This window comes from Acartia tonsa, chromosome 14 (assembly GCF_053477335.1).
Source record: "Acartia tonsa isolate MP-2025a chromosome 14, ASM5347733v1, whole genome shotgun sequence".
Taxonomy (NCBI): domain Eukaryota; kingdom Metazoa; phylum Arthropoda; class Copepoda; order Calanoida; family Acartiidae; genus Acartia; species Acartia tonsa.
The window spans coordinates 23,873,165-23,896,309 of NC_137273.1; the positions used below are offsets into that span (position 1 = coordinate 23,873,165).

General features: G+C 31.3%; 1 protein-coding gene across 9 annotated transcripts in view; it reads right to left on the reverse strand.

Moving 5' to 3' along the window:
• LOC145305665 (uncharacterized) overlaps positions 1–23,145 on the reverse strand; it is a 111,987-nt gene that overhangs the window by 40,551 nt on the left and 48,291 nt on the right. For 5 of the 9 annotated variants that reach the window (XM_080147375.1, XM_080147374.1, XM_080147371.1 and 2 more), the window contains exons 8-20: positions 17,223–17,318; positions 15,748–15,777; positions 15,198–15,243; positions 14,768–14,813; positions 14,386–14,467; positions 13,706–13,791; positions 13,049–13,107; positions 12,557–12,687; positions 4,046–4,318; positions 2,447–2,543; positions 2,086–2,139; positions 1,453–1,530; positions 461–514 (exon numbers count right to left, since the gene is read on the reverse strand). In XM_080147375.1, coding sequence (XP_080003501.1) covers positions 461–514; positions 1,453–1,530; positions 2,086–2,139; positions 2,447–2,543; positions 4,046–4,318; positions 12,557–12,687; positions 13,049–13,107; positions 13,706–13,791; positions 14,386–14,467; positions 14,768–14,813; positions 15,198–15,243; positions 15,748–15,777; positions 17,223–17,318 — 1,132 coding nt within the window. The remainder of the gene's footprint in view (positions 1–460; positions 515–1,452; positions 1,531–2,085; positions 2,140–2,446; positions 2,544–4,045; positions 4,319–12,556; positions 12,688–13,048; positions 13,108–13,705; positions 13,792–14,385; positions 14,468–14,767; positions 14,814–15,197; positions 15,244–15,747; positions 15,778–17,222; positions 17,319–23,145) is intronic. The other 4 variants (XM_080147378.1, XM_080147377.1, XM_080147373.1 and 1 more) reach the window with 2 other exon arrangements.

Consider the following 23,145-nt stretch of genomic DNA (forward strand, 5'->3'; position numbering starts at 1 on the left):
CTTGGTATTATGTATATAAGAAATAAAAAGCCTTTTTTCATTTATTCATAATCTTTGACACAAAGTAGAGTGATGTTTGTTCGTCCGTCCGGATGAAGCCCAAGATCTCCTTGACCGTTAAAATGATTAGGCTCTGATTTTTTGGGAATATACCTATTGGTCATACTTATGTTTCAGGCTATGTTTCCCATGGGGATGGGACAGCTAGGGGCACAAAGTATTAGACTCTTATATATTGTAACGGCATATAACTTTTTAGATCACTCTAAAAATTATCCTGATCCAAAATTTACTTAGAAAAAACGATTAACTTACAAACGATCCGGAATTTTTTTGCTTTATTTCTGAAACTCTTAGAGGTTTCTAAATTAACTAATACATTATGGAAATAAAAGAGCTGGAATATTTGACAAAAATCTCAATGTGACCACCCTACAATTAACTCTAGTGGTGCGCTTACATGACTTCAATAGCTCTATCAACAATAGCAGATGAATAATGTATAGCAACCTTCCTGCGGAATTAAGATATTAAAGTCAGAAAATAAAAAAAAATATTTCTTTTGTATTGCGAACACTCAAATTAATGATATCTTTTCACCAATCTATTATGATTATATCTGTATAAAAACACAATATTTAAATGAATTAAAGACTGTTTTAGAGCTGCAGTACTTATAAAAATACAATTTTTAGTAAACAATGAGGATATTGAAAGAAGTAAAGTATATCATTAGAGAAATTGTAATATTAAGAGCAGCTTGACTTTAGCAAAGCAGTTAATATTAAAATAAAAACGACATATTACATCGTTAGAACAGAAAAATAATGCAGTTTTCAAGAAAAACAATTATATTTGTTTTTAACTTATTTGCCACTTAACAGTCGTTATTAAAGACACAAATCGCAAGGACGAATTTACATTGAAATGGATTTAAATTTAGCTCTGTTCTTCAGGTTGTAATTAAGAAGATAAAAATCTAAAGACAACTTTTTATCAAAGAAGTATTAGATATAATCAAATAAAACAATAAAAAAGGAAAATTAAACTATTTAATACTAAAATGAAAAGGGACAAATACACAAATTCTACAGGAATATAGGAATGAGTCAATAAGTATGAATTAATAATTCGTTTTGTTAAATAAATCTAGTAAAAAAGTTACTTAAAATACAAGATCCGGCTTTCAAGTTCCAAGAAATATGCCATAAATACTTGGTCAAACCAAATTTTATGATCATTTTTCTGCATGATAGTAAATGTAATATTATGATTCTACAATTTAACGAAATATTTAAATTAAAGCGAATTATACTGACAAAAAAATGAGGAAAATATTTCTTTTGTATAAATTGTCAGCTCCCTGTGTCCAACATTTTTTTTTACATTTTTTTACTATTGACAAATCCCATAATCACTGAGCATTACTAAAATGTTAGAATTGAAACTTACTTGCAAAGACAGAAAGCAATGTCCATGGCATGTTTCCGCGGAATTCGTCGATAAAACTCCTGAACCGCTCCCATGCATCTAGATGGATAAATGTTAGATTGATGGATAGAAAGATAAAGAGATAAATGATAAACAGAAAGATAGATCATTAATAAATTTATAGGTACACCGACAAACCTCCTACCACGACAAACGTCCTAATGCGACAAACCTCCTAAAGGGACAAACGTCCTCGTGCGACATCTCTTTAGTAAAACATCCTAAAAAAGGACATTTGTCGTTTAGGAGGTTTGTAGTTTAAAACGTTTGTCGCATTAGGACGTTTGTCGCATTAGGACGTTTGTCGCAGTAGGACGTTTGTCGGTGTATCCATTTATAGATGATATTTAAATAGATTATTAATTAGTGATAGATAAATAGATTATTATTAATGATAGATGATAGATAGTGAACGAATAATTGGATAGATATCGAAAGGAGAGGTATAATGTATATGGATAAATAAATGGATATTTTGCACATTTTTTCGCCTTTAAAATTATGAAGACAAAATTAATGTCAGATTTATTGACTGTATAATTTGGATGCATGACAAAAAAGCTTGATCCATTTATGACTTGACAAAGTGCTTACCTATCTCTACTGCAAGTGTCCACACATTTAGATTTTAAGGCATCCAGGTACGGTCTGAAAAAAACATGGTTATAACGTGCCCAATAAAATCCAAAAATTAAACTTTAAAAGAACTTTTTATAACGACTTCGTAATGTCTATTTATTATATTATTGGCTCTATAAAACACTTTAAATGTAATTATAGAACACTAGTTTTCCCTATAGATCCATTTTGTATATTGTTATTTGAAATAGATTTTTAGGCTATAGTATTACACCTCTCAGCTTGATAAAATTTTGTTTTTCAACTTCAAAGGTTTTAAATCTAGTAAGATTTCAATGCTTTTAAAACATCATATTGGCGGCGGCTGGTTAGTTACCTGCAGGCAGGATCACGGTCACAGTTGTCCGCAGCAATATGGCAGGTACTCTTCATCTGTATAACCCTCTCATCCTTCTGACTGGGGGGACGCGCACCTGAAAAATACAAATTCCTCCCTGCATATACCGCCCTTATTTTCTAATATGATTCTTATTTCTTTTATAACATTAAATATTTTACTACATAAATATGCTTTAATTAGAATGCTTTAGTTATAGAATATTTGTATATCTTTTTATCAACAAAAGCTGTTTTAACATTTAATTTTCCTAACTAGGATTAAGGTTGTCTTTGATTCGAAGTCCTGTCCAGTTTTTGAAAAAAGTATTTTAATATTTTTACAGCTTAACTTTTAATGTAAAATAGATATTAATAATTCAAAGTTATTATAGATAAGTTGAGCAGCATTGGAGCACATTTTTTTTTGTAAAATTGATGTATTAAAATAAATTTTTTTTCTCAATTTTTAATTTTTCATCATTAAACTTCTTAATTGCTTTAATATATCATCCCATTTGATAATTTATTATTTGATTTCAAATTACATCTTTAAAAGTCCTGCCATTAACTGTTTTAAAATATTCAAATCGCAAAATGCGCCAAATAACCATCAACTTTTCTATAATAACTTTGTTTCAGATATATATTGGTGCTGGGCATGCATATAAAATAGATCAGGAAGTTGTGCTCTGAAAAATAGACGAAACACACATTTATGTGCATGACCGATCAACAGATCAGCCAGAGAGGTTCTCATCAACATTTAGTCATTCAGAATTATTATTCACATATATAAGATAAGTTTTCTGCTCTAATTATTAGTTAAACATGTATCATATATAATAACCATCTTTTTTTTTTTACATAAAATCAAATATTCCTAGGTATATATAGGGATAAAAAATTCAATACACAATGGTCTCTCCCACTCCCCACCCCCCCACCCCAAACAAATCTTTTTTATTATAATTTTTCTTATTATTTTTTAATTATAGATAAACCTAATAATGTAAAAAATATGCTTTATTAACTTATGAACTTCTTGCAAGAAACCCTCCCAACATAAAAAATGTTTAAACTAAAAATAATACTTTTAGCAACATAAATTGACATTCAAAGTGCTTTTAAAAACAAAACTTCCCTCCTTCCAAAAAGAATTCAACATGTTATTTCCTTTCTTAAATATTTTTGTGGTAGTTTTTAAGGCCTTTACTTTTAAAATAACAACTTAAATTAATGAATTGAGAAAAATATAAAGTAATCTTAGTCAGGTTTTTAAAAATCCCCTTTAAACTGTTTGTATGTTTTATGTTTGTAAATTTATATGCAGTATATATATACTTTTCAGAGAGGAATATGGCATCAGTAGAAAAATTATTATGACTCAATTATTTTCTCCATTCAAAAATGAGCAATATTAAAATAATTTGTATAGTTTTCCTTTTTCGTACTTTAGACTAGTTATAAGTAATTTTTGTCAATAAAGAAAACAAACAATATTTCAAAGGGCTGTTACTTTTGACTGATATGAACAAGTTTTATGGAAAATAATATTTCTTTAGGTGCCACATTCTAGTCCCTGACACTTATATCTTACCATCAGACTTCCAATCAGTACTTCTGGGTATATACCAGGGGGTGCTCGACTCCACCCCTTTACCGGGGCGAATATCCGCGCCCCCCTGGGGAGTTACGGCTGGTGGGGGCCGGGGCGTGTCCCTCGTGGTCCGCTCCAACGTGGGTGGGCGGGCGCTCGCCGAGGGGCGGTCAAATTGATAGCCGGGAATGCCGCGGTAGTAATTTATCCAAAAGGCCTCGGCCTCCTTGAGGTCGCTGTAAACGGGCCTCAAGGCGTCAGGAATTTGTGCATCTGAAACAGAAAACAAAAACGGAAAAGAAAATTCGGTGCATCAAAAAAGGAGAAATTAAAAGTATCCTGATTTGGACCAGCATTATTTCGCACATTTTTCTTATTTTTTGATAAATTTATTGCTTATGATCATGAGTTAAAGAACAAAACATCAGAAAAGCAATTTAAAGACAAAATTTCTAAAGAAGGCATCAAAAGCGGATATAAATACTTTTATAATTTTTAGAAATATGTAAAATTTAGTGAAAATATAAGCTGTGTGATTATGTGCGAAGTAAAGCGGTCACTGAAATGACCGATGTGACCAGGCTATCTCCCGGTCACCCGGCAGAGAAACTTTGATTTCATATTGCTTAAGACAATCTCTACTCATATTTTTATTCTTGTAAAAAGGCTTTATGTAAATTTACAAAAAAAATAATTTGTTTAAAAAAAAAAGTATTTTAATACATTAATGATGGCTTTAAAAAAAGCGAGCATAAGTAGTTATAAATTTGTGTAGAGTGTTTAATGTATTGTTTTTTTTAAGTGTATGTAATTGTCTTTAAGAAAGTAAAAATGGCTCTGAAAAGAAGCAAAAAAGATGCCTCCTTTGGTCGCCTGAAAGTTTAAGAAGATTTTTTTTTCTCAAAAAGTAAAAATTTGCTAATTTGCAAAGTTCCTCTAAAGTTTGATTTGGTGCAGACGTCACAAACTATACTGAGGTCCTAGGGGCGTATAGTTCAAACATATTCTAATTGAAAGTCGTCTTCAATAGTTGTGTGCTACTGATGCCGCGTTCAAAGATTTTGAATTTGGAAAAGAGGGAATGGTTAACTATTCCTTCCTTCCTAAAATTATTAAAACATTTTTTGTCATAAATAACCAGGATTAAAACAATATTTTTTCAAGCCATCAATTGAAGGGCTGATATTCCTACTGGAGGGGGGGGGGGGGGGTTGCATGAATCAGGGAATGTAAAATGAAGAAAACTCTCAATTTTAATAATTTTTCATCAGAAGCACAAAACTATGGAAGGTAAGGCTTTATTAAAACATCTTTGTTATTAACATATAAATATATACCAGTCCTAATGTCCTAGGCTAGTACTAGACAAGAGATTTATACAGTTATATTTAGTCATGGCATAGCCGCATATTTAAAAGTATACACTGTTAAAAATACAATTATATTGCGATAACATGAAGTCTATAACGATTACAGTAATATCATTACCAAGATTTTAAAAATGCAAAAGAAACAGAGTATACTAAAAAGTTTTGTACATCGTTATATTTTTTTAAAAGTTCAACATGATAGAGGAAAGGACAAGAGGAATTTCTTTTTACATATTATAAAATTTTGTTTGTGTTTAAGTGTTTTTTAATGGTTTATGTATGTATTAAAATAAAATATGTAATGTATATAGGTACCATGATATTTTATAGTTTTGTTTATTAGATATGAAATACATGACAATTTCTTTTTTTTTATCAATTTCCATATATGTAAAAGAATTTCATATAATTTTACTACATCAATTAAATTTAGAAAATCTGTTTGCTTACAAAAATTTTTGTTCCACACCCTGTCAAAATTAGCAGCATTTTTACAGCATGCACTCACACCTTATATCGGGTATGTGACATTCATGAAATCCCATTTTACAAAAGACTTTATTTTCTATTAATTGTGTTGACATTTGCAGGTATGAAATATATGTGGTCATGGGTGACACATCTTTATTATAACCATTCTTAGAATAATACCTTCAATTGCGTTGATAAATGGCATAATATTAAAGTGGCGATAGGTAACATAATTAATATTACAACATCAGTGTGACTTAAGGACGTTGAATTAAGCATTTTTGTGTATGTGGGGGTAGGGGGCCAAAATGAGAATTTATAAAGGTTTGTGGGGTGGAGAGTAATCTAGTGAGAGGTAAACGCACCTATCCCTCCCCCTTTATATTGGACTCCTAGGTGTGACATTATAGTTTTGAAGACATAATATGTAATAACCAATAAATATTTTGACAGGGTAATAAAATCAGAACCATTTTAAAAGAGTGACAAAAATACTTTTCTCTTAAAAATTAAAATTAAAGGGGGTTTGGTGGCTTGATATATGTAGTCCTCTCAAGTGTTTGTCAAAATTGTTTACTTTATTTAGAAATCACATCAACAAATTTATAGAATTCAGTGAAAGGACAATATAATGCAAAGGAAATTTTGTAATAATGAATCAAGCAAATTGGCGTCTTTTGTATGAAAACCTCCATAACAGAGTCGGTTCTTATTTTAAGGGGGGGGGGGGGGGTAATTAAAAGAGTAAATACCCTCCATCCAAAAAGAAACAAAAACAAACTTGAATCACGATCCTATTGAGATATAGTCCTCTCCCACAATAATACACTATTAATAAAGTTATCTTTCACTTAAAACAGTTGTCATCCTAATTATACTTTCAAGGCGGTTTTAGATGCTAATCAATGTTCTACAATAATATTATCATAGGAAAGTAATAATATTCTTTATAATAATCAACCTTTGCAGCCCAAACAAAGATTTGTAGAGAATTTTAATTTAGGTAAATAACAAAAAAGAAAAGAAATGGAATTATAAAATAACAAATAGAAAAATAAGACAAGACAAATAGGTACATCATAGCTTAATTCATAATATACTTTTTGGATCTTTCGAAGTATAATCTTTAAATAACATGACTAATAACCTGAACTGGATATAAACCATTTCCGAAACCACATGTATTACATGCTTTCATACATAGAAATAAAAAGCCCAAATATTAACCAAAATAGAACAAAACCTAATTAACTCTTGAAAATCATCAAAAATCAATGTATAAGATAGAGGGTATTTATTTTGTATACATTATTTATATCTGTAATGTCAATTAAGACAAAAATTAGCAAAATCACATTGAAGATATGCAGGCCATGAAAACTTTAATTAATGTCCACTTAAAAGAAATTTACCAGATCTTCAAAATTAAACAGTGTCTTGGCTGATTTGACTTTCTAAAGTTCATTCTTTGCTAGTAATGGACACAAATCTTCCTTGTTTTTTTTTTATTTGAAAATTCAAATTTAAGTTAATAAAATATTTATGAAAAAAAGAAAGTTAATCTAAACATCACAACAACTGTCAAGAACGCAGGGATATGCAGTAGAAGAAAAAAACTTTTTTCTGTTAAAATTTAGTGCCTTTTTATGATATTAAATTTATGTTTTTTTTCGATCTGCCTAAAAGAATCAGTGCTTATGCTTAATTTAAATATGGCAAAAGAAAATTAGATTTAGGAAAACGGCTGAGAGAGACTCCAGCTTTTTAGCCCTTGATTCTGATAAATTATTATCCCAATGTAATTATTGTCAGGACATTGACTTTTTTTGATTGGTTAGATTGGTAGAAGAATTTTAAAAATTCCAAACCTGTTGACCTATCCTTGTATACCTGGGCCAGAACAATATCTGAATGTTGACCTATCCTTGTATACCTGGGCCAGAACAATATCTGAATGTTGACCTATCCTTGTATACCTGGGCCAGAACAATATCTGAATGTTGACCTATCCTTGTATACCTGGGCCAGAACAATATCTGAATGTTGACCTATCCTTGTATACCTGGGCCAGAACAATATCTGAATGTTGACCTATCCTTGTATACCTGGGCCAGAACAATATCTGAATGTTGACCTATCCTTGTATACCTGGGCCAGAACAATATCTGAATGTTGACCTATCCTTGTATACCTGGGCCAGAACAATATCTGAATGGCATGACAGAGAGATAAAAGTCTATTTTTCTATAGCAGAATGCAAAAGTAAACAGGGATAAGGAAATGCATAAAAGTAAAGATCACAAAATATTTATTTAGATATGAGATATTTTACCTGGAGTTTAAACATGCGGCTTTATTTTTCATTTTATGTATATTGATTTTATTGTAGTAAGATTTATTGAGAAAGTCTTGTGTTATTATAACTCGATATTGATAATGTTAATGCTTGAAATCAATTGGGTTCTCTGTACCACACCACGTTATTTTAAACATGTGCATGTGTATGTGTTAAACAAGGCACAACAAATACCTCCAGTTAAAGGTTGTAAAATCAAAGGGTATTTGTCTGGGTTACAAGACACAACGACTAACAAAGCATGGACCTCAACATTGTGAGAAATTATGCTTATCATGGTAGCCTGACAGACGGAAAGACTACAGAAAAGTATTGCGTACAAGAAATAACAAATCTAAAAGGTTTTTTTATGCTGTTAGTTTAAATTTATGAAAATGCAGAAAATACAAACGAGACGTGAAAAATGCAAATTTCAAGGCAGGAGGATGTGTTGCCAAAAGAAATTACTATTTTGCCTCCAAATTTTCCGCAATTTTACTGACGCCGAGGGACTAAAGGCCCATGCCAACAAACCACGGATTAATATGAGAACTTTTTTTATCATTCTTAGAAACTAATCTTCAATACGTTATGAATTTACAGTATGGCTTAGATTCGGTTAGAATTCAGCAGCAAATTAACTAAAAAAAATAACTTGAAATAACTTCATTGAGAGCTATGACTGAAAAAAAATAATTTTTACATTTTTAAGCTTATAGGAGCAAAACTTTAAACATACTTAAAATAGTATTTTTCTTGGTGTAAAAACAAAAGTTTAAAACAAACACTTAAAATTTACATTAGAGCTTGATAATTATTTGTTCGTGCTCTTATTACAAGTAAGCTTCTAATAGGTCTAAGGAGATATTTTTTTTTTATTTTTAAGGATACACAATCTTTAAACAAAGATATTTTGGTCATATTAGCTCAGAAAATTAATCTACAAATTCTTAGATTTAAAAGATTTCACTAGTTTTAATTCCAATGATATAGTCATAAAGGAATGATCTGTAAACAAAATATAAAATTTCAACCACAAAAAAACTTTACTATTTTTTAGTAAAATATTTGCCATTTGAAGCCATTATTATTGCAAAAAAGTTGGTGTAAACTTTTTTATGAAGGTAATCATATTTTGAATGCATCATTTCTCTATAAATTATATTTCTATCACTTTTTAACCCAACTATATTAATGGTATATCTTCTTTCTCCATGCTCATTTTGGTATTTCTAACTTTAGGAAAGCGAAGCTTTTCTTCAATAATCTATTCCAGATTACTTCTACATTTTACTTTGAAATTCAGCAGATCCAAAAATTTACTTTTACTCAAATATTTTCTAGCATTTATTAGGAAAAACCTATATGGCAATCCCCCTCTTCCTTGTTTGAACGACTTGTGTCTCAATGTTTATACCTATAAATATTCATTTTCAATTTTACCTTCCACTTTTAGAAGGGTGAATGAATGACTTTTATAACTGAAATCTTTATGTAGAATATTTTCTTCAAACTCATCCTAAAGAGAAGCCTTTTTACTGGATGGTGAAAGTCAGTTGGTTTCTTTAAAAGTTGTGTCAAATATAAGTGTTAATAATGAGAACTCACACATTTTCATTACACTTATAGGTAACGCTAAGAAACCCAGTTAGAGGCATAATTAAGTTAAAAGTAAATAGAAAGTGCTTATATTTGGCCCGCTAGCCAATTACAGGGATTATACCTTACAGTCTAGGGTAAATTGATGAATAAGTTTAAATATAATGTGCTTTAAAAATTGTTAAGAAGTGGTAATATTTTTAGCTGCACTTCTGTATTAATATGATGTGTTTACCAATATCTATTAACGGAGAAGTACTATGCATATACATCAACCTAGGGGAGGGATATAGCACCACAAAATAATTTTTATTGCCAGTAGTATGTTATAACTAAAAAAATATAATGTTTTAGGGAACAGTTTTGGCCTGACAGAAAACAATTAAGTAATGGCAATATAATCTCGAATTCAAATGCAGTTTCAGCTGAATGACACTCATGATAAGTTTATCTAATTCTTCATATCAAATTAGTTAATTTGTTTCATATACAATTGTATATGAATATTCTGTTTTTACTTTTGCCAGGAATATGACTTTTTCTTTGCATTGCAGTTATAATTAATATATATGTATGCATACATAGTTTTATCAATTACATTTTACTTTTATATACACCAATAAATGTGCTCTGTTTAACTAAAAGGCAGTCTAGTTTTAAAATTGCTTCTATTGATTGACTTGTAAACTCACTGATTTGACGGTTTTTTTTCATTTTTTTTTACAAAATGATGTGCTTATAGCATAAAATCTGTAAAAACTAAAAAGTTGTACACATAAGTACAAAAGTTATTGTGTACACTGTAGATATCTGTGTAAAGTAAAACATACATGTACACTCAATATATTACTTTCTCTCTCTGCAAAATAATATAAAACATTTGTTGCCTATCATGGGCAGAAATGAAATACAGAAAATTATAACACTATTCATTTAGTCATTCCATGAAAAATACAATATCATTTTCTAGATTAAAAAAAAAATAATTTTAACATGTTTATTTAATTCTAAAAACTACTGAATTTAATTTTTAAGTATTCTTTTGCTAATACTGTTAATAGCCCATAAAACTAAAACTTATTTTTAATTTTTAAAAACACATTATGCACTATAAAATAATTCAAATGGTGTGTTGTAAAAATCACCAAGAAAAAAATTACTATTTGTGTTCATATTACTAAGTATAAGTGGATGAATATTTTTTTCTGAAATATTATCTGGTGTGAGTGACTATGTAAAGTTATGCCTAAAACAATAATCATCTGTTTTATCCAGAATTTCCCTGCTGCACAAAGCTTCTCCAAAATTAGATCCCGTATGTTTGCAGGTTTTTTTTTGTACTTAAATCTAAGTTGTCCTGATTGGCAATAGAATATTTTCGAGAGAAAAAATGGGACCACTATATTCGAGGTTTAAATAAATTTTGAGAAACGTAGGGTAATAAATTTGCCTTGCCATTTTCTTTTTAATCTGTACAGCAGTCAGATAATAAAGTGGAAGCTGGTTAAACAAATTAGTATAAAAATTACACAATTACCATTACAGACGTTCGAATGTAGCCTGCAGAGTAGCTGTGCTATTGAAATTGTAACAAAAGTCACTAAGAAGAAATAAATATTTGAAATGTCTTAACTAAAAAGAAATAGAGATAAGGGAAAGTCTAAAAATTTCACGCCCAAGTGCATTTTCAGGTCTCTTAAAGTTTTGTTTTCATGAGCAGCACAGCTACTCTATATAGAGTCCAATATTCACCTTAGTAAATAGAAGTCGGAATAACTTCACTTTCCTCGATTACTCTTTGACTTTAATTTAAGGTGATATAAAGATACATTTAATATTGTCATGTATTTCATAAACTCGTCAATACTGTATAAAAAATATACTGTTGATATTTAATTTTATTTCTTAAAAGTATGAATTGTATACCTACAGAATTTTTTTGTTTATAAAAATATAAATTTGAAATGGGAAACTTTATGGAATTAGAACTGTCTAATTGTAATTAATTTGGGACAAATTCATATTCATTTAAGAGTTAATCTAAATGATTTTTTTAAAATATAATTTTAGAAATAAAAAGCTTCATTTAAGATCAACTTAGATATATTTTGTATTATTTTAAGGACAATGGAAAGAGGATGCTTAATTAATTTTATATGTACGTATATGAAGTTTAAGAAAGGCTTAATATTTTTTTTTATATCATTGCCATTAAGCTTTCCTTACACTTCATATTTAATAAGATTTGTTAAGTACATGTATATTTCATGCTTAAAACTATGATATCTTAGCCTATCTAATTCTTAACTTCACTGTGTCAATAGATTTTAATTGTAAATACATTTTATTACGTCTTTTCAATTTAGGGTTTTAATTTCCAACAGTGTAAAAAGTCAGTAAACAAACTCTCATTAAGTTTCATCAGAGTTTGATATATTGATTTTTTATTGTAGAAAACATGAACTTGAACTGAAAATGTGTAATAAAAGCTTTTATTTGCGAGAATAAATTTTGACAGTGTAACCCTATTCTAAAATATACTATTCAATAATATAAGTATAATATATGTATATATTTAATATAGATTTATCAACAGTCACAAAGTGTAATAGGAAGGGGTTTGAGGGTAAATAAATGTTTAAATTTTTTGTGTATGAAAAAAAAACAATAGTGTGTATTATATGTAACCAAATGTGTTTTTTTGTGTGTTTACAGTTTGTGAGTTATATTACTCACCAATGCAGGGGTTCCCATTCACAGTTTTGTATATTTGTTGGCATCTCTTTAGGTTGGGCATCCCACTGGGGCAGATACAACCAAATATGGGGCTTTGTCGCAGCTCCTGCCAACTTCCATGACAACTTTCACTAAAAAAATTAGCATTGTTTATGAAGTTATGAACACAATGTTTTTCTTCTAAATTAACTTTTTGTTGGCTAACTAACATCCACAATAAGATACCAATAGAAGAAATTAATCTTTTTTTTATAATAGGTACAAACACATAAATGAACATTTTTACTTCTAAAGGGAAAATGTAATTACCTAAAAACACTTGTAATCTAAAAATTATTACTTAACGTTTATCAGTCGATTTGTGAATAAATTGTAATTGCGTGTCGTACAAAACATATGAAACTATCATAGGCTAAGGAAAACTTAGTACATTCTTAGAAGCAGAGTTATCCTTTTTTTCTTTCGGTCGGTGAGATTGAAAAATGTACTTACACATCGTCCATAACACAGGCATCCTCGGCAGTTTTACAGCTCTTCTGGAAGCTCACCACCTTGTATGAGAGAAAATCAATTAAATTAAAATCAAGACTATGTGTCTGTATATGTATAGCTATATATAGTTTCTTAGTGTTTGGCATAGCCACTAGGGCAAGCTAAAGTTCACATGTAATTACATTTCTCGCTCTCATTGAATTTTCTTTTAAGGCCAAACAAATTTTTAGTTGGGCCCCTGTATTCAAAGGTGCAGAAAATGGGATAGAAAAAAGCTAAAAACCATTCTAAATCTTAAATCTGAAAATAAAATAGCCTAAAACATCACAGGACCTATGTAAAGTAAAATATAGAACCCAATCAGTTCAGTATCTATTGAGATCTTAAGCTTCAGACCAAAAGATAAGGTGCAATCCTAGCTTTCTATGAGTCTGGGATATATTTTTAATTATTTTGGCGTGTTATTCTACTTTTCATAAAACACTTTGTGGTCGGCCCTTAAATCTTTAGCACCAATACCCGTTAAAAATAATTGAATTCGTAAATTGAGTTCAACAGATATTTTGATTGCTTTTGAATTGGATAAACCTTGGATTTAATGTCTTCTATTGCCATAACGATGTCAATGCGAGAAGATTCTTGTGATCTTATAATTACCTTGCGTTTGCATGATGGTTCATTATTACAAACATCTTGAGCATGGGTACAGTACGGCAAGGCGTCCACAGGATAAGGATCCGATACTAAACAATAAAATATATTTACAAAAAATACTTTTATCACACGAAATTTTTCAAAAAGACCTAATTATGAATTTAAGTTAAACATTTTTATTCTACCCCCCCCCCGCCACGCTCTCCCTGATTTATATACTTATTCTATGTGTTATTGGGAAGCTTCATATTGGTTCTGGGCATGACATTAAAAATAGGTCTGTCCTCTTAAAATTAATCAAACGCTTTACTTTAGTCAAGCATACACTAATTAATAAATATTGAGAGGATGTTTGTACATACAGAATAGATATTCTTTTACGTAAGTTGGCGCTAATATGTTTACTATTGTGGCGTTTGTTGTAAGCTCAATATTGGCAATTTCCATATGATTTCTTCAAGAATGCACCATAAAAACCCAAGATAACCCTACCAAATCCCCACATGGAGGAAAAGCACATTTGACTCTAATTTACGCTGGTACCCAAAGGTTTATAATCACTTCTCCTATTTGTTGGCTTAAAAATGTTGAGCTAATCTTATTTATTTATTTGTCCATTGTCTTTCCCCTAAAATCCTATGGGCAATTCTATATTAATTTACACTAATTGTTGAATGACTTACCTTTTGGTAAAGTATTAAGGCAAGGATGGTCGAATAGTAATTCACTAAAATCATTGCAAAAATGATCGTCTGGTGTTGGTGGCTGAAATTAAAGAAATGTTAAAAATCAAGGTTTTTTAAAAGTCACATAATTTTCAATTAAATCCTCTAAAATAACTTCCTCCTATTACTAATTTAAATATTTGTTCCCAGAAACTTTCTTAATTTAACCAAATCAAAAAAAAAAAATTTTAACTGTGTAATTTAAATTAAACAACTCTATAGATAGTCCTTTATAAAAATAATAGAATTTTTCTAATTCACAATTAACTTGTGAATGAAACTGTAATGATTTTGATTGATATAAAAATAAGTGAAAATTTAAATATTAAAATCATCTTACCTTACACAGACAAGTTGGATTGAAGTATGGAAAGCTGCGAAGAGTTCTAATAATTATAAAACATTAAAATTTTAAATTATGGATTGAAAACTTTTTGTCTAATAATAGACAATAAGATAAAAGTGAAACCTATAAACCTAGCCTACCTCAAGTGTTAATCACGAGAAAGGTGCATAAATTTTCCACCTATGATAATTAAATCAGAGAGGGAGAGTACAATGGATTAAAAATTATACTATATCCCCCAACCCCCAACCCAACGTTTTAATATTTGTTACCTTCAGATTCTTGTTAGGACGGTTATTAGGATTAAACAAAATGAAATACTTTAATTTTTTTACAATAAAATAATTTTGTTTATTATTTCAAAAAAGTGGAGATTAATCAATGGACCCTGCGTATCTTTATAATGTAATGTTTAAATAATTTCCTTAAAGCAGCCTGGCATTTACTCACAGTAACTGTTGAGCACACAACTAAAATAAATAATATTTAATAGTATTTTAACATAAGTTTGAATTCTTCCTATAAAAAGGAAATAAATAAAATTTTTATTGGCCAAAGTATCCCAAATGGCGTCATAGAATAGTCCATTATTCTAATATTAGGTCATTCGGGATTTTTCGGCCAAATTTTTTTTAATTTATTCCCTTTTTAGAGGGGCGCTATAAAGAGCTTCGATATTCAGCGGGATAATAGATCTTTGTACGATAATATTTGCTTGACAAATCTGAAAATAACATTATTTTTTAAATGCTTTTATCGCTTTTGTAAACAGACAAACCAGTAGGACATAAAAGATGTATAAAAACTTTAATAAAAGAGATTATGAATGACATGTCTTTATAAAAAATTTAGAAAATTGTGACATATTCGTAATCATATTTTTTGCGTGAAAAGCGTTTTAGAGCATTTTGAGGCGTTTTCTGAGATGACCCAAAACTTGAAGAATAGCTGCGCTAATACAAAGAATAAACTACCTTGTTCTAATCCACAGACCAGTGGTATCACCTAATCAGGATAAATCATCAGTAAATTTCTTCAAATTTCATAATGAATTCGAGTTATAACAATCACATTGTTTTCATTTATAAACCCAATCTAACCTACCCTAAATGAAACGCAAATAGTACATTTCTCGTAACCGATCGTTGTACAATTTTCAGGAATGTTTAGTATTGGTCTGTCTTGGTACTTATATAGTGTGTTCCTTGCGGGATCGAACCCTCACCTAAACCTTACTAGAAATATGAGTAGAAGACGACTTTTGTAGTTTGAAATCATATTATCTAAGCAATGAAGCGCGGCATAGCCATATGTATGCGCCCCCACGCGCTTTCTTCCTTTGTATTGTTTGATGCCCTCAGCACGGCACATGTTATGTGACGAAAAATCATGTTTTGTAATAAAATGCGTGGTTTGCTGTGTGATTTTTTACCTCTAAATACTTCCTGGCTTGATATGAATTAAGACTGGTGAGTATTCTTCCTTTTTAACCTTTGAATTTTGAAGATTAAAGTGATTTTTTTGGTTTAAGATATAGCAAATTGATTTCTTTATTTTTTCATTAAAATAGACCAAATCATTGACTTATTTTTACCTACGAATAATTTTGTATATTTTAAAATGATTCTGTTTGAAATTTATCAGTTTCTATTAAAAAATATGCACGTTTTCTTATTCGTTGAAACATTTTTAATATTTTGTATTAATTTTGTTATTATCTTTTTAGATCCCACCGTTTCATGGTGTAAATACACTATTTAAAACTGCATCAGTGCCTTATTCATTGGAAGTAGTGAGGATGATTGTGCTTCATGCACTTAAGATCTCGTAGACGGCCACGTAGGCCTAAGTACCGAGATATTCGGCCCAAAGTACCGAAACATGGTCCATGACAAGTTTTAGTCAGGAATACCCCCCCCCCCCCCAAGATATTTTTTTCCTTTTTAAAAACCTAAGATACGATAGGTAGACACCATGGAAACTGTCCCAATTTTGTATAACTTTTGCGGAACATGTTCCAGTTACGTCATATTTTTCTTTCCCGAAAAAGGGAAGGGGGAAAGAAAAAAAAGGGAAGGGGGAAAGAAAAAAAAGGGAAGGGGTGAAGAAAAAAGAGATGGGAGAAAAGGGGGTTTTTCCCATCTCTTTTGAAGAGATTTTCTTCCCCCCTTCTCTTTTTCGGGAAAGAAAAATATGACGTAACTGGAACATGTTCCGCAAAAGTTATACAAAATTGGGACAGTTTCCATGGTGTCCGAGAGGTATCATGTGTGACGTCATACAAATACGTTTAAATCCATCTCTTTTATGGGGTTTCCTTTCCCACCTCTCCTCTCATCAATCCTTTTTAGACGTATTTTTATGACGTCACACATGACACTTTCCGTATCTCCTTCTGGGGAGGCCCTCAATTCATTTCCAAACATTTTGATAATTTCTGATGAATTTTCCTGAAGTATTTGTGAGCAAGTTTTATCCTCGATACACAATTGTTTAGCCTGCAGACATCCCAGGCTACTCACTGCTGGCGTTGGTATATACGTACCTGCAAATATGGAAAAATATTATTTATTATTAGAATAAGGTCACTAGCAAAGATGTGAAGAAAAGTAAAACTAAGAAAAGGTACAATTGATAAATAATGGAGCTTTCCTTCGTGCCTATCAAGCACAGACCTACTAACCTAACCTAACCTAACCTAAAATGATAACAAAACAATATTTCCAAGTATAGCAGGTGATAAGGTGATAAGGATGAATTTATCAGTCTTGATGAATATAAAATATATAATAGTATTGGAGATGCGATCCTCAATTTTCAAATTCTTTGAACGTACATATGAGACTTTTACAGAAATGCTTCGCATCCACAACTATCTATCTATGCTTGATATAAAATCAACACTATATAGATCATATTATGAACCTTTGATTGACACGTGCCCTGCAATTAACTAGTAGCACTCAGGGGCAAGACACAATTACTTTAGCTAGGCCCAAGGCATTATTTGTATCAATTTATGCATTCATAGGCCTGTCTCTACCTATATGACACCAAATACGGGTAACGATAGCCTATTCATGGTAATCTGTATGTGATTTGCTAATAGTATATGTTTATTAAAGATATTATGTTTATAGTTAATGTAATCATATAAACAACCAGTACATATATGTATGCCTACAACCATGCCTGATTTACGTCACATATTAACACACAGATATTTAATTGCACAGACAAACACTAAAATCCTGGTCCAGAGCTAATGTTATAGCATGTACCTCTTGAATTTATTCAGTTATTTACTAACTCTCCTACCATCAACTTCTCTTTCTGGCTTTAAAAGGTAATGACTTAGTTGTTTGGCATGCATTGTAGTTTAAATTTAGGCCCCTTAGTACTTAGCATGAATTGAGCTCAGGCCTTATGTTAGAACTCTAACACTTAGCACAATTCACTGCTTGGGACTTAGGGCACATTTCTGTCCTACTCTACTTATAATTTTAACACTTATCCTGTAAATATTTCCATACTTAACTTATGCACTTGTGATATAAATACACTTTATAAAAACATTTTCCTTCCTTAATACTTAATATACTTATATGATTCTGATCGAATATCAAAACCAACCATTTATTCTTAGGTTAAAGCAACATAATACTTCGCGTGGGTCTTTTGTTGAGCTTCCACCGGCTCAACCAAATTCGTATTATACTTGTGGGAATAGAGGGTTAAGCATTCTAAACAAGCGAACCGACGATGAGAATGTCTATGTGTATTGCATTAAAATTAGGTTTTAGTAGTACTCATAGAAGAGCGGTCTCCATACCTAATTATGGACAAACGCCCCATTCGCACACACAATGGTGCAACTTACCGGTTGTATCTTGGAAAAATTTTACTTCATAAATTTTTTCTCTTTTTTTTCCTTACCGTACCCGAACCGCCTAAGGCAGGTATTTTTACCAAAATCGAATAATTGTAGCTATGGCAAAATCGGATTTACCAAAACCTGTGATACTATTTGAGAGCAAGGTTAGGACTATGAGGCGTTTGAAGAGATAGGGACTGAAAGGCACGACACAAATGCAATTGAGAGCCTCGTGTACGAGCAGTTGCACTAGCTGACACTCTAGAGGCCCTAGAGAATGCTAGCATATTTGTGGCCATTGGTCGCCGCCCTATAAGGACACTCGCACTGGTTGACACTCTAGAGGCCCTAGAGAATACCAGCACACCGGCACCTCCATGTCCGCCTCTCTTTAGTAAAACACTTGATTTGGAATAATCTATGATTGAGCTATGTGCAAAATTTTGATTTCTGGACTTAGTCAGAATTTTGAAATTTAGGAGTTGTGCTAGGTGGCGGAGTATATATAAATCTTCGGACTTAGTATGATTTTTACTTATTCGAAAATTCTCTAAGTGTTGAAATACTTGAATCTTTGATACTTAAACCAGAACTTATTAAGAATCAAGCATGGAGTAACTTTTCATTTATAAGCTATCAAAATACTATTTGTAAAGGACCATTTTGAACTGTCTTATTAAATGAAAACTTAGGAGTAAATCCTATAGAACACGGGAAACGCTGTTAGTTGGGATACATATTGTCTTTGGAGCCATGTTTCTGAAACAATATGCCGAAAGCAGTTAGTACTCTTGAGTCGTAGTAAAGGGCCAAAAGATTATTACAAACTTGTAGCATTTATACTCAAGTTAGACTGTACTAATACTTTGGTGCCGTTAGAACCGATTTTCTGAGATTTGCACTTACTTATACATGCCTAGGACTTATATTCTTAATGCAATTCTGATTTATATGCGGATGTATCAAAATAACTATCGCCTCTAAAATTTTGAGTTAAACAAAATATTTCAAAGTCTCAAAGATATTCTCAACATCGATCGGTTGGAATGATATAAGTGTAGACAAATTGCTGTATGCAATCAGAGAAATAACTCCAGAGACTTCCTGAGACTCTGAGCAAAATATTCCACTTTTGGACTTAGCACCGTTTCTATTTCTTTTGTTACAGAGAGAATCTCGAATTTCTGGACTTATAGTAATTTTTATGAAATTGTGAATTTGGTTGGAAATTTACCAAAATTCGGACTTGTAATAATTACGATTTTTCCAATTAGATTAACAAATTTCATTTTTCCACACTTAAAAGAAAATTTTGTCTTAGAGTATTTTTGTCTTAGCCAAAATATTCCAATCATGGACTTAGAGAGATTCTATTTCTTTTGGTGAAGGATAATTCTAACACTCTAATACTTTATAATTTTAAAAATCCTTAACTTAGCGAGATTTGCATTTAGTCAAAATATTCCAACAGTGGACTTAGAGTGATTCTATTTCTTTTGACTTATAGGCAATCTCTAAAGTAGCGTTGTGAATGAACTGTTAGGAAATTTCATCTCGGACAAAATATTCCACGTCTGGACTTAGAGTAATTCTATTTCTTTTGTCTCAAGAAAAAATTCACTAACTTTGTACTTAGTATAATTTCAATAAGAAAAATTTTTTTTTGACTTAGTCAAAATTTGCTAATTTTTGTACTTAAGATATTTTTAGATTTTTTTTCCAAGCCAAAATTTATTGATTTTGTACTTAGAATAATTTCATTAGAAACTTTTTGGACTTAGTCAAAATTTTCCAACTTTGGACTTAGAGTGATTCTATTTTGTTTTGACTTAGAAAGTTTTTAATTCAATCTTAACTTAGAAATTTATTGTATGTTCTTTACAAACATATACATAAATACAATAAACAGTTCACTCAACAATAAGTAGGACATGAAAACTAAATTTTTACTTGCTTTGCTAATGCTAAAATTTCTATTTCATGTGCCGCCAGAATTCAACAGACAACTTGAGAAGAGTTATAAACCATCAATCATTAGTGATAGTGAATATTAGTGATTTAAAAGTATAGTCAACAACCTAAGCCCTATATGTAATTTAAAAGCACACTTATAAGAGACAAAGTTCTAGTAACCAAATGCAGCAAAAGGTTGCAGCAGCCTATCTTGGGAGTCTTGGGACGTCTCTAAAAGAAGTAGCAAGTAATATTGGAAGTACTCTACTGTCTTTATAAACATCCGGATTAAAACAAAGAAAGAACATTTTCTTTTTATACCATTGAGAAAATTTAATTTTACTTAGGATTATTAGCATAAAGTCTATAACCAAGTAAGATAAAGTGTGTACATATAGTTTATAATCTTTATAATCTAAAATTGTTACCTTTTTTAGAAAAAAAAAGTGCACTAATTCAGCTAATTTGATTTTCAATAATATTTGACCAAGCAATAACACCAACCTTGTAGTCTACTTTAAAGAGTTTGATTGACAACTTCCAGCGTATAGATTGATCACCTTGCGTAGGATATCACACTTCAGTAAGACACATAGAATATTGTGTTCTCACTAATTAAGTGGAGCACATCCGGTCTATAATAACCTTGAAAACAAACTGATTATATTCATATATATAGGACAATCTAAATTGAGTCTCAATAATATAGTTATAAGGATTGAAATCACAAGTGAAGCCCCGTAATAATTCGCGAATAATACTTAGTAGGATTGGTAGGCATACCCTAATACAACTATAAGTATTGGGTGCGAGATCTTTGATATTCAGGCAAAACAGTTGCGATACTATTAGAATATAGACGATCCTTTGGGAGTGAACCTTAGTAAGTTATATTCATAAAGCCTTACAGGAATAAGCAGATTGTAAGCTACATATCCTTAGAGTGAAGTAAGAATTCAACAAGGATTATAAATTGCTGTTTTTCTCAACAATAACATTTGCTAGGAAAAGTCGACGCCTAAGCAAATAACAGTTAATTTGCGATAGTATATTAGCATACCCAAATTAACTTCGCTGCAAACTTTAACATTCTATCTAACTTTATAGCTAATTTGTATAGCTAACCAACCCACATTAGCTTTGTAAGCAAACATAGAATAAATCTAAGTAAAAGTGTTTCTACAGTTGAGCTTAATTAAGGATAAGAGTGCATTAGCGCACACTCCAGAATAAGATTCCAAGCTCACACGCAAGCATTCACGACGTAGAAACAACTGTAGGTGAAGTAGACAATACATACTCATCTATATTTAACAATTTTAAAAGAAAAATTTGTTATTGTAAACAATTCCTGATTGTTTTAACGTTAAGCGCATTAATCGGTTTCTTCTTGTACCTCTGCTATTTAAATCCTAAAATAGTACAACATCTCATAAGCTTCTTTAAAGAACTCGTAGAAAGTTTAAAAGCCTTAAGCTAGCTGTAATGCCATTATTTAATAAAAGTAAGAAAGATGACAACGCTGAAAAGGCGAACACTCCACGTCGAGGACGCTCGACGACGCCTGGAAGAAGAACTCCGTCAGCTGATGCAGCTTCTGCAGGAGATGATACACGAAGAGAGGAACCAATGCCCAACCAGGAGGAACCAGAACAGAATGGCGAGAGAACCAAGACGCCAGAACCAGACAGGGAATCTGTAAGATCCATACCCATGCGAGAGGACTCACCAGACGCACTGATCAGAGATCGATATGTTAGAGCAACACTATCAGACCCTCTGGGAAATTTCCTGTTCCCACAATTCCTGGATACAATAAGACTTTGTAACCCCAACCTACGTGTGGATTCAGAAATGATGAGGAACTTCTGTACCAACTACACACAGAGTATGAGGGAATACAAAGAGGAACAAAGACGTGAAGTTGAGTTAGAGGCCCAGCGTATTGTACAAGAGGAGAATGACAAACGCACTCAACGACACTTCAGTAACTTCACCAACCAAACTGGAATTAAACCACCAAGCAGCTATGCAAGTAAGAGCACCCTAAGCAACGATCAAAAGCTTAAGTTAGCCAATGGAACCTTCCCTCTCAAGCATTGCTTCAAAGGAGACGGCAAACCACCCTACATTACTGATTACCTATCAGAGATGAACACTGCTCAGGAGTTATGTAACCTCTCAAGATCAGAATTTGAAACCTTTATGCTTAGAACCACAACTGGCGAAGCATATACTACTATCCAGCAGAGTTTCAATCTTGGACTATCTATTGAAAGTGTCTACAATAGCTTACTGCTACAGTATGATATACTCATCAGCCCACAGGAAGCTCAAGCTAAGCTGATAGCCTTTAAGGGAACCAAAGCCATGTCATTCCCTAAGCTTGTCAGTACAATTCAGAATCTTGCCAGCAGAGCCGCTGTTCATTATACAGACAAGAAGGAAAGACAGAATGTATTCAACATAACTGCAGTGGAGGCACTCAAACGTAGCTTACCAACAAATAGCCGCAATATAGCATCTGAAAACCATCACAATCTCA